The 12,788-nt window shown below is 39.3% G+C and overlaps 1 protein-coding gene across 1 annotated transcript; it reads right to left on the reverse strand.

Annotated features, from left to right (window-relative positions):
- Window positions 1-1,830: 1,830 nt before the first annotated feature.
- On the reverse strand, window positions 1,831-5,572 carry utp11 (UTP11 small subunit processome component). The gene is made up of 8 exons (XM_058053414.2): window positions 5,377-5,572; window positions 5,187-5,248; window positions 5,014-5,116; window positions 4,782-4,892; window positions 4,162-4,255; window positions 3,078-3,208; window positions 2,870-2,980; window positions 1,831-2,015 (listed from the first exon to the last, which is right to left on the reverse strand). The coding sequence occupies exons 1-8, from the start codon at window positions 5,434-5,436 to the stop codon at window positions 1,932-1,934; spliced, it is 756 nt and encodes a 251-aa protein (XP_057909397.2). The 5' UTR covers window positions 5,437-5,572; the 3' UTR covers window positions 1,831-1,931.
- Between the last annotated feature and the right edge of the window lie 7,216 nt (window positions 5,573-12,788).

The raw sequence follows: 12,788 nt of genomic DNA on the forward strand, positions 1-12,788 counted from the left end.
GCAGAGGGTCCCCATGCAGGATGTCATCCAGACATATTTCTTCTTCTATGGTCGATTCAATTGAATTAGCATCGCATCATTAACAGATGCGGCTGTAGGCAACTGCCTTTTTTTTCATGAAGTCCATCTGATGGCAGTAGCTACATTTAAAGAATGAAGATTAGTCAGCATCCTTCAGCCTTCCCTGTGTTGGCCTGTCATAAGCGTACTAGCTCACCTTTGGTCACATCATCAATGTCTGGACCAAGGCCTTCGGTTCTCCTCTCCTCCTCCTCCTCCTCCTCCTCCTCCGCTCTGCTGACATTTCTGCCTGACTCCCTCTCCTTCTTCTTCCCTTCCAGAGGTTCCCAGGAGACTTTGATGGATTGGCCCCGTTTATGAAGCTGCTGCCACCACTGGCGATCAATCACGGTCCCGATCACTGTGATCTGCTGTTGGACTTCAGCCTATCTCATACTATATAAAGGCCAAGCAGGAGGTACACACACACACACACACACACACACACACACACACACATTATCAATGTTGTGACTGAACATTCATTGGCCACAATATTAGGCACACTACACATGCACAATACTGGTATTGCTGTTGTGATTGACACGAGCAGTGTTTTCATTGTCAGTATATGTTTATGGTTGCTGTAATTTGAATTTACAGGAATGTGTCTAATATTTTCTATTTATATTAGAAACAGTTCTCAACGTGCTGGTGTAGTTGTACGCTGCTGAAAACTATGACTGAATTATGGACAAAAAGAACTCCACCGTGACTCAAATTCACTCTTAAATAGGAATATATAACATTGTCCAGTGGTCCAAAGTGCAGCCTGGCGGCCTTTTGCAATCCATAACGCAAATTATGTTTTATTATTGGCACGCAGCACATTCTAAAAATATAATTTCACAAACTTAAAAAAAAAGAAAAAATTTAGATATCATCAGTAATCCTCCAAGAATAAAGTCAAAATATTAACAGAAAAAAGAGCGAGAAAGTGCCATTTTAGGCAAACGTCATAATATTGTAAGGAAAAATAAGGTAATTTTAGTAGCAAAAAGTTTAAAAATGAAGATAAAAGTCATAATATTATTAGAAACAAAACAAAATTGTGATTTTGGGAAAATTCAGTTGCAGAAAAAATAAGTTTACAATATCATGGAGGAAAAGTCATAATTGCAATAAGAACATTTACAAGAAAGTTGAAATAATTAGGAAATCGAACATTTTGCAAGAATTAAGTCAAAATATTCAGAGAAATTTTTTATATTACATTATGAAGAAAAATGCCATTTTTGTAGCATTGAATTGAAATAAAACATATACAAAACATGTCATTTTTTTGTAATATGAGAAACAAAATGAAATAAAGTTGTCACTTGTGGAAAATTAGGTTTTTATTACAGGAATCAAGCACAAATACGATAATAAAGTCATATTATGCAATGTAATAATTGTAAACAAAATGAAAAAAGTATTATTGAATGATAAAGTTGCAATACCTGAAAAAACAGCAAGCAACAAGCAAATATCAAAGTTGAATTAAAAATAATCTATAGTATATCCCAAGGCTGATATTTTCAGTTTTTCATGAAATGTATAACTTCTCAACATATCTATGTGTTGGCTTCCAAAAATCAAAGTGGCCCTTGCATCCTCTCAGTTTGGCTATGCCAAGCTATCATGGTCAGGGTTATCGTAATACAGGATAATAGCACCATCTACTGGTACAAAATATAAACTGCAGCAACATTATCAGGAGTCGTCCACTAAGTTTCTCATTTTTATGTCTTAAATTATGCAGAACCAAAGCAAAACAACAATAGAGAGTGATGTCAAATATATTTTTAATGTTCAATAACCACCAGACAGAAAAAGAGTACTTGTTTACCAAAACTAATAGCAGCAATAAAGTCCAGCATTGTGGCGAATCAGCGCTTCCTCTTGGTCTCAAACTTGTAGATGGCAGCTGCGTGAGGTGTCTCCTTCCTTACTTTCACCCTCTTGGTTTTATCCTGCAGCACACAATGAAGCGATAAGTCTAAAAAGTAGAGCTGTCAAGAATAACGGGTGTGATAACCTGGTGCCTGAAGGGTTAATTCAGATGTACAGTTTGCAACATTTAAGTATGCTGGAAATTACACTGGAAAAATTCTAATTACCTTAAATGACATGTCTGTGAACACAACCCCTAAGAACCCCGTTAAAGTGTGATTCAAGTGTTCTACTACTAGAGACTAGTGTTAGACAAATGGATCCCCATGCTATCTTTTCAGCTTTCAGCACGGTGGACGAGTGGTTAGCGCGCAGACCTCACAGCTAGGAGAACAGGGTTCAATTCCACCCTCGGACATCCCTATGTGGAGTTTGCATGTTCTCCCCGTGCATGCGTGGGTTTTCTCCGGGTACTCCGGTTTCCTCCCACATTCCAAAAACATGCTAGGTTAATTGGCGACTCCAAATTGTCCATAGGTATGAATGTGAGTGTGAATGGTTGTTTGTCTATATGTGCCCTGTGATTGGCTGGCCACCAGTCCGGGGTGTACCCCACCTTCCGCCCGAAGACAGCTGGGATAGGCTCCAGCACCTTTGCGACCCTCGTGAGGAAAAAGCGATAGAAAATGAATGAATGACATTCAGTTCATTTGGAGCGCTTAATACATACAAATATATATGTATATATATATATATATATATATATATATATATATATATACATAATTTAAATACAGTAGAAAATGGGCATATTTCAGACATAATTGTTCGATTCATCGTGACAATTTTTAAATTATTAATCTTTTTTTTTTTTATCTTTTTAATCATTTGACAGCCCTAATAAAAAGTAAATATCAGATGCTACAAAAGTTACCTGCAGGTCCTTGCGGGTCTGGATCTTCTGGCTGATGACAAATAATTTCTTTTCCCGGTCAATCCTTTGGGAAAGAAGCTTGTACTCATTGGACTGTTTCTTGGACAGCGCCTATACACAAGTGGAGGGGTGCAAAACTATCAGTCTCGGTGGCTTTTTTTGTGTTTTTGTTGCAAGGAACAAACAAGCATTCATCACAAAGACATACCTTTAGGTTGGCGGGCTGGACAGCTCCGTGAAAGTGTTTGGTCCTCAGCGTGTCCACCGTCGGTCTGTTGTACACTCGATGCACCAGCTTGGGGAGGGTGTTGAGGTGTTTGGCCAAGTTAAATGACTGCACTGCAGACACACACACACGCCGTTTGTTAAAATCTTGCACGATTTCAAAAACAAGCTAATCGTTCATATCGATATAGACTGGATTTGATGCAGAGGTGTCATGTTTTAAGATGGCACCGCTGGGGGCAATGTGAAAGCTAGTTACGGCTGTGTTTTTAGTGTTTAATAGTGCTTTATTTTTTACTTTCTTATTGGTTTTGGTGCCATACCGACCCCTTAAGCAAGTGTGTTTATCTTGTTACATTTGTAGCTTGCGTCTTGCTCCATTGTTTACACACGGAAGCAGCTGTTAGCATTGAGCACCCCTTCACTACACCGACAGACCAGACATCCGCTGAGATACAAAGGAGGAGAGGCTGCATAGCGAGAGTGAACAGCGAAAAATACGTAATAAAGGTTGCTGGATAAAGACGTATCAACCATGTTTAACCATCTGAATGTGAGATGGAAGCGCTAACGGCGCTAACCCTGCCGCAGAGAAACTACCATGACTGCAGCACAATTACGCTGAGGATTGACCATTTAAATTTTTCTATACTTATTTAAAAAGGAGAACATACTATGTTATTTCAGCAACTGTTTTCCTACAAGATTGTTTACATTTTAATAAAATGGGGTTCGCATATTTTGACTTTTGTGTAAACTCACTTTGCACATGTTAATTACATTTAAAAGGATGCCAACACATACACTCTGGCAGGTGTATTATAATACTACTGATGTTCACAATACATCGACGTTTTAGTCATTATTGACATTGTAGTATAAATATAATACATCATATTATAGTATACAGTAGTTAGCTGACAAGGTTAATAACTAAATACTAATTATTACGTTTTACATGATACCAGACACCTCTCATTTTCCAGACACCTCTCTCAGTTTCTGTTCATTTCCATGAAAACCGTCCAAAATTCATCTCTTCATTAGTATTTGTAACCAATACTCACCTTCCTTTTTGGAATCCACAAAAAAGATTTGCTTGTTTTTTTGGGCTCCATCTGCCCCCAGAAGATGGAGGTTTGCCTTCATCCGCTCAATTTTCTGAAAAATTAATAACGAATGAATGTCAACTTGACGTTTTCTTCAGCTGTGACACAATTATCAAAGGATTTGATCCTCATCCTCAGATAATGTCCTCAATGATACATCCTTGCCAGATTTGCTGAGGATCTCAAGTGTCTGAGATGAGGATCGAAGAGCTATCATCATGGAAAGTGCATCCTTCTTGGAAGTTAGTTTGCCCTTGCCTGAGACATACTGTATAAAATACATGCAGATAGCTGCTGTATCAGTCTTAAATCTTGCAGAACAAGTTTAGTAATATCCACAAAACAAATCTCAAACAAGGACAGTGAGTCAGTGATTCTGTACATTTTTTCTCTATAAAATGCATTGTCAAATTTCATCACAACATCTCCTTACAATAAGGAAATAATCGGAAGTAAGAAAATGGGATTGACCCGTTCTGGAGTGGAGTATCAATATAGTGTTTCCACTATTTTTCACACACATACATACTGCGTTGAACATTCAAATATACATTCTGTATTTCATTTAGAGAACTTACCCTCGCCTCCGCCACCCTCTTCATTTCCACATATCGGATATCTTGTGTCCTCATCATTTTCTTCTGCTCCTCTGTCACCGGTTCCTCCTCTTTAAACGTGTGAACGCCATCCTGTCAATGGGACATAACATAAGATGTATATACGTAATAACAGCACCTCAAAAAGATTACACATTTATGTAGGAGTAGAAGAGTTGACTAGTGAAAATACAAGTACAAGTTTGTTGGTTACCTTCATCTGCGATCTGATCATGTTGTGGTAAAACTCATCTGGATTCTTCTCCAGAGCTTTCTTCTTGAGGGCTGTGAGGGTGTTTTGTTTCTTGTTGTAGTCACTGTTAGTGTTAGAATAGAACACCATCAAAAAACGTGGTTATATATCTAGGTTAACAAATTTCAACTTACTCTGCACGGAGTTTGTAGTCTTTCTTCTTCTCCAGCAATCCCAAATGCGATCTAAATGCAGGCTGATAAGACACATCCAAAGATTTAGAGCGAAATAACAAGTCATATACTGTGTAACATACGTGTGTCCATGCATAGCTGTTAGCCAGGTCGGCTAGCTGCTAGCAAGTCAAACTTCCTATAAACTCACCTGAGATCTTTCATGGTGGTTTCTCTGTCGGGATTTCAAGGCTTTCCTGAACGACGACATGTTTAAGAAATGTCAGATAAAGCGGTTTAGAGAAGACAAACTCTTTAAATGTTTTAATCTATCGGGCAACTCAATGCTAGTACGCCTCTTCAAACTGTTTCCTGGAAAAAACACGTGGTTTCCTGTTTGGCGTGCAGCGTGTATTTCCTTCCGCAGATTCAACACAAACATACTAAAACGTTCCATAGGTTGTTAACCGTGACTCGAACATGATAGATGATGATAATAATAATAATATATATATAATACAATAATATAATAATAATAATATATAAAATATAATTTTACAGCCAGAATATACCGTGTGGAAGCTAACAAAAAATAAATCGCCCATTGCTTCCAACTCTATGACTTTCCGTAGAAGCGACAGGGGGTGCTATTTTGCAGATTTTTCTTGCGTGAAGAAATCCTTTTGCTGATTTATTACGGTTCAAGCAACAGAAAAAGCAAGCAGAAGCTACAATTTTACTCCTAAAAAAAATATTAAGTAAATTTACTTTCAAAGTAAATAACAAATAAGTCAACTGCTTTATGTCACTTTGTGCGCCGGGTCACTTCCTGTTCTGCATGATTTATTTTTATTTATAAATAGTATTCTGCCCATTGCCAAATGTGCCCTAATGTGCAGATTCCATTATGATTTTGAGCTACAAACTGCACTAAAATCTCATGGAAGTGAACCTTGCAATCATACATTCAAATGCTCAACATTGTTGTACATCCACAAGTGTTTAATCATGCAGCATTCACTGGATAACTGGACTGTGTCCATGTTATTATTCCTTTGTCAAAGTGCATCAAACTTGGCTGGAACTACTCTAACAAGCGAAGGTCACTGCAGTGCAAATACAGTACATAAAAAAACGAGAGCCTTGTTAACACTAATTAGTAACAAGAGTGTGTTTTACCAACATGGACTTTGATATTTGCCTTATGTCCACACCAATAAACCTAAGATGGAAAGTCTGCAATGTTTCTCATAATCAATAGGAACTAAACTGCATATTTAAAAATCAACAAGTAAACTACACATAAGGGGGGGGGGGAGACAGGCATTTGTAGCCAATTGCTATGCGGATGAAGACCAGTGTAAAGCAAGACAGATCAGATCAGAAAGCATAAAACAGCAATCTTCACTTGCACATGTAAACACTGTGGACCACCAACACAACAATAGACAAGTGGCAGCGTGCAGTGATAGGAAAAAAGAAAAAAATAACGCAGAGCAGTTAAGAGGTCTGACTTTTTTGTGATGCAAACGTTTTACTCTTTTGAACACATATTGTTTTAAGAAACAAAACACTTAAGAGTCCCCTGCATTGTTCCCCACAATGAAAACCAAACAGAACTCGGCTCACAAGACGAAGTGGGGTAAAAGTCACAGTTGATGCATTACACTGCTGATGGGGATGTCATACAACGTCATGTCAAAAAAGCCAAACTCTCTTTTATGCGGAAAATGAGTAGCAGGAGGCTATTAGATAACAGCTGAGGGGGTGCCGATATTTTTCAGACATGACATAAAGCCACAAAGGCACCAGTGAGCTAATCTCACCCAGACTTGCAACTCTGCATGGATGTGATATCCCACCATACTCATCCTCCACCCCCCTCCTCCTTGCCCCCAAAATGGCATCTCACTACCACTGCCTCCACCCCCTTTCGTCTGAACCGCGAAGAATGTCTGTTACATGTGTGAGATTTGCCCAGCATGCAGAATGTTTGTGGCGGATGAGGCCGATGAATGGGATCAGTGTTTCCACATGATGTCACATGTTTTGTTTATCAACCCAGCGGGTAAAGACCTCAACCCTTCACACGTTACAGCATGACCAAAAACCACCAGGGTAGTTACTTACACTTCGTTATGTCTGCAATCAGACTTACGGGGCTCCTTGCTGTTTCATTCATGGACGTCTGAGAGGAAAATACTGAAATGGAAATCAAACACTGCAAGCTGGTCAACTTTCACTTTGTTCAGATTTCATTTTTTCCACACAGGAAGTCATGGAAATAGAAATAATGAGTGAGTGTTCTGGGGTCAAACACTCAAACTTATCGGAGGTTAGTATGTAAAAAGACATTAACCATTGTTATTAGTAATGTTAGTAAACATAACCACACTAATTCATTCATTCATTCATTTTCTACCGCTTATCCTCATGAGCCTATCCCAGCTGTCTTCGGGCGAGAGGCGGGGTACACCTTGGACTGGTCGCCAGCCAATCACAGGGCACATATAGACAAACAACCATTCACACTCACTAACCACACTAATGATGATGGTATTTTGTAGCAGTTTCACATATACCCGTTGCAAATAATGCAAATAAAAATAATATAGTCAAGGGTCACACTCCATTCAGCCACAAACTAGCCGACAAACTTGCTGAAGCCCGACGCTTTTCCAACGTTACTTGGTCGAGTGGAAGAGTCCAAAGAGCAAGAAGCCAGAAGCAGCGTGCTCTCTCCGGGTGTTCGTGCCGGTAGCTCATGATCTACCAAATGGCCCTGTGTCTGCTTTCTCGGATAATACAAGTGCAATACAAGTGTAAAGGTGACAATAGGGGTTTTATGTCACATCATCTCTAATAATGTCAAAAACCGTATTTAGAAGGTCATGGACAGGTTTTCTGTACTCTAATTACAATCTGAGTGTTGCAGAATTTTGCCATTTACTAATTAAAATTACGACTTCTCTGAAGATTATGTCTTTTTCCGGCAAAATAAATATAACTTAATTCCTAGAATATTTGGACAACTTTTTCCTCAAAATATTAGAAATTCATTCTTGTCTTTTTTTTTTTATATGTTTTAAAGCGGGCTGCACGGCGTGACCCTAGTGAGGATAAGCGGCATAGAAAATGGGTGGATGGATGTTTCAATGCTTAGTGAATGCTCAGATTCCACTATATTTTCAAATATTTACTTCAGCTCTAATCCACATGTTGTTGTGTAAAAGAATGGACAAAATTGTTGATGTGATCACACTCCATTCAGCCATCCAAGGTCAGGTGACGGGGATGGCAGCCTAAGACCAATTCATCCAGCTCCTCCCACCAGATCACAGTCTCTCTAATGTCTCCTACGTTGGATGTGCCTTGAACACCTCCTTGGGGAGGCACCCTGACCAGATGCCCAAGCCACCTCATCTGGCTCCTCTCAATGCGAAGGAGCAGCTTTTCCTCTCTGAGTTTCTCTTCTCATCTTATTTCCTCGTCTTGAGTGCTTTAACATCCTGCAGGACAGCGTTTCCAACCGTGAGCTTTTGCACATATTTTATCTATCCTTGTTTAGTGGTCGTCAATTCCACTCCAGTCCTCTAGGTGTCAGTGATATACATTAGAAAATGTTTGATGACTACTACTAAACCACTGAAGGAGGCTATGAGAAAGTATTTGTGTAACCGTGACGTTGATACTCCTTGTACATTTGGTTAAAAAAGCCTTGAACCGAACATCACATTTCAGGGATCGCTGTATATTTACACTGTGGTCTCTTCATACAAACTTCCACAACTCGTTGGCCATCAGCAGCACAGCACGGCCTCCGTTCGATGCCCTCTCAGATATGGGTGGTATTCTCACCAGAGCCTCTGCACCGCAAAGTCTTGTAAAACAAAAATGATCTACAATTAAATGCAAATATACAGCTTATTTTCCCTGCTAGAAGTTTTAAGAGTGTATTACGGCATGTTAGTTTTTTAACACAGTCAAGTGGTGAGGCTTTTTGGGTGGCATTGGGAGTCCAAGTGTGGAAAAAGTTGAAATGATCACTGTGGCACATCATTAGAAATGACATTTTGTTATATAACGGTAAAAGGATTACCAAAACAATTACCTCATGCCAATTAGGGACAACACGGACCTTTTGTGTTAAACATGGCATGTTTTTTTTAAATACTGATTTACTGTATTACATTCAGGTGGGAATCACATCAACAATTTTGTCCATTCTTTTACACGACAACATGTGGTTTAGAGCTGAAGTAAACATTTGAAAATATAGTGGAATCTCGGCATTCACTAAGCCTTGAAACATCCATCCATTCATTTTCTATGCTGCTTATCCTCACTAGGGTCACATGGGCATGCTGGAGCCTATCCCAGCTGTTTTCAAGAGAAAGGCCGGTTACACCCTGGACTGGTCGCCAGCCAATCAAAGGGCACATCTAGACAAACAACCATTCACACTCACATTCATACCTATGGACAATTTGGAGTCACCAATTAACCTAGCATGTTTTTGGAATGTGGGAGGAAACCGGAGTACCCGGAGGAAACCCGGGTAGAGAACATGCAGAGATGGCCGAGGGTGGAATTGAACTCCGGTCTCCTAGCTGTGAGGCCTGCGCGCTAACCACTCTACCGCCATGCAGCCCGCTTTAAAATATATTTAAAAATAAAATAACAAGAATTAATTTGTAATATTTTGAAGAAAAAGTTGTCAAAATATTCTAGGAATTAAGTTATATTTATTTTGCCGGAAAAAGACATAATCAAGTCGTAATTTTAATTAGTAAATGGCAAAATTCTGCAACACTCAGATTGTAATTAGAGTAATTATGACCTTCTAAATATGGACATTATTAACTAATTAATATTATTGACTAAGACATTATTAGAGATAATGTGACATAACACCCCTATTGTCACCTTTATACTTGTATTGCACTTGTATTATCCAAGAAAGCAGGCACAGGGCCATTTGGTAGATTATGAGCTACCATGACGCTTGGAAAAGCGTCGGGCTTTAGCAAGTTTGTCGGCTAGTCCAGCTGCATAGTGGCCCATGTTCACAAAACAGTCCAGTGTGAAATGTCGTTGACAGATTAAAATACATTTCTTTTGCTGGTAGGGAATCAGGAAGTCCAACCACTTGTGACTGATGGTGGCGTCATTAGGAATTGTAAACAAATGTGGCTTTCCCTTTCGAGGCATTGCTAACACGTAACACAGGGCACAGAGCTTATTTGGATAACAACCACGCCCATATAAGGAAGTCAGCTCATCTGTGACATCACAAAGGGGCAGTTTTACCATGCCTTCTCGAAACCAAGCATTTGAGAGTTTTAATGCATTTAAGTGCCAAATAGCCAGTTGTACATTTAAACATTCACACTGCATGTATGCGATCGGGATTGGTATCGGTATCGGCTGATTTCACTCATTGATTATCAGTATCGGCAGTATAAAACCCTCATTGGAACATCCATAGATTTTATGCTTTATGCTTGTAAGATTAAACGTTTTTTTAGTCTTGAAAAAAATAATATACAGTATTTTTGTAATATGTTTTGTAGCGGGCTGCACGGTGACCGAGTGATTAGCGCGCAGGCCACACAGCTAGGAGACCTGAGTTCAATTCCACTCTCGGCCATCTCTGTATGGAGTTTGCATGTTCTCCCAGTGCATGTGTGGGTTTTCTCCAGGTACTCCGGTTTCCTCCCACATTCCAAAAACATGCGAGGTTAATTGGTGACTGCAAATTGTCCATAGGTATGAATGTGAGTGTGAATGGTTGTTTGTCTATATGTGCCCTGTGATTGGCTGGTGACCAGTCCAGGGTGTGGGATAGGCTCCAGCATCCCCACGACCATCCTGAAGCATAAACAGTAGAAAATAAATGAATGAATGAATGTTTTGTAGCCTTTTTCATGTTACGTATATTATAGCCCAACAACAACAGTTTTGTAGAAATTGGTTGAGGATTTTTTTTGTCAAGGATAGTAAATTGACTCAGTTAGACACCTTATAAAAAGAGCTTTTTCATGTTGATGGAGAAAAGAGAACTGAAACTTACCAATGTATTTCACTTACCATGATGAGCGCAGCATTGAGCAATGTGTGGCTAACAGAACCACACCTTGTACAATTCGTACTGTGTGTACGGTTAACTTAGTTTTGATCGTCTTTTGTCATGATTTGAGTTGGTTGTGTGGGCTGATCATCAAAGCCACTTCAGAAAGGAAGCTTCTTTTGAACCAACTCCCAAAGCTGGTGAAATCCAAAGCTAAATTGCACATGTGTCTATGGGAGTTTACTTCTTCCTTACAGTCGGGGGGTGGACACCCTGATGATTTGCATCCTCCCCGAGGACGAACAGGAGCTGGCTCTGCTCGGCCACAAATTGTACCTTTTTAAAGCAAAACTCAGGGCTGATAACTTAAATGGTGTCAAAGACTTGGTTTCGTCCCACACTTCCTTCAGTGTAAAGGTCAAGGAGGACGTCTGGTTGTGCACTCCGACCTACCGCAAGAGAGACACACACAAGGCTGCAAAACATGTCACGCAGCAGCAGCTGAGATATACTGTATTCGTCTTCCAAATGGACTCAAAGCTTTTATTGCTTTTTCCACTCTGGATGATGGCAGGCCTTTTCGCCCTCATCTTCAATGTGTTGCTGTGTGGAAGATGGAGAGGGTTTATTTGAAGTATACCATGCCTGAAAGGACGGGGAGGACTGATTTAAGCTCAGTCCCCGAAGACAAAAGTTGTAAATACACTACATCAAGGGTGTCCAAAGTGTAACCCGGGGGGCGACAGCTGTTTTTTAAAAATTGTCCTGTTGTAAGTATTACATTAATAATTATATTTTTTCTGTGATGAGTGATTGAATTAAATACAAATGGAATGCATTATTATGCACGGATATCTGCATGTGGCTTCAGAAAAAAACGTAATTTTCTGCAAATAATGTTGTAATATTATGAGGAAAAATAATGTCATTTTACAAAGTTGAAATAGGTGGAATTTAAAAAAAATCAACAGCAGGAATGGAAAAAGCAGCTGTAGTCTGCAATATTGAGTGGTAAAAGAAGAGTATAAGAGTATAAGAAGAGTAAAATCATAAAAATATGAGAAAAAAATATTTCAGTAGCATGGAGTTGAAATATTAAAGAAAAAATATGGACATAATATTATGAGAAACAAATAAAACAAAAACTCTCATTTTTGGGAAGTTAGGTTATGACACAGGAATCAAGTCATAATATTTCACTTCTAGCCCAAAGTATATTTAATGTGTTGCTTTACAAAATATCAAAGTGGCCCTTGCATCCTTTCATTTTTCATTTTTCAGTATATATGGCCCTTATTGCCCTTACTTGGACCTTTTATTCTTTTTTTTTCTAGGGTTCTCATTGGGAGTGACCAGGATGGATAGGATCAGGAAGGAGTACACCTGAGGGACATTACATGTTTGAGGCCAAAGTCAGAGAGGCCAGACTGGGATGGTTGGGACATGTCCAGAGGAGAGATAGTGAATATATTAGTGGAAGGATGCTGCCAGATAGGAGTCGCAGAGGAAGACCAAAGAGGAGGTTTATGGATGTAGTGAAGGAGGACATGAGG

Source organism: Doryrhamphus excisus, linkage group LG5 (assembly GCF_037039965.1).
Source record: "Doryrhamphus excisus strain RoL-2023G ecotype Guam linkage group LG5, RoL_Dexc_Guam_v1.1, whole genome shotgun sequence".
Lineage (NCBI taxonomy): Eukaryota > Metazoa > Chordata > Actinopteri > Syngnathiformes > Syngnathidae > Doryrhamphus > Doryrhamphus excisus.

Bases quoted from the DNA above. Each gene is read 5' to 3' on its own strand.
- utp11 (XM_058053414.2), bottom strand. From the start codon at position 5,436: ATGTCGTCGTTCAGGAAAGCCTTGAAATCCCGACAGAGAAACCACCAT. The intron at 5,249-5,376 runs GTGAGTTTATAG...GTGTCTTATCAG, and splicing joins ACCACCATGAAAGATCTCAG to CCTGCATTTAGATCGCATTT. The intron at 5,117-5,186 runs GTAAGTTGAAAT...TAACACTAACAG, and splicing joins GACTACAAACTCCGTGCAGA to TGACTACAACAAGAAACAAA.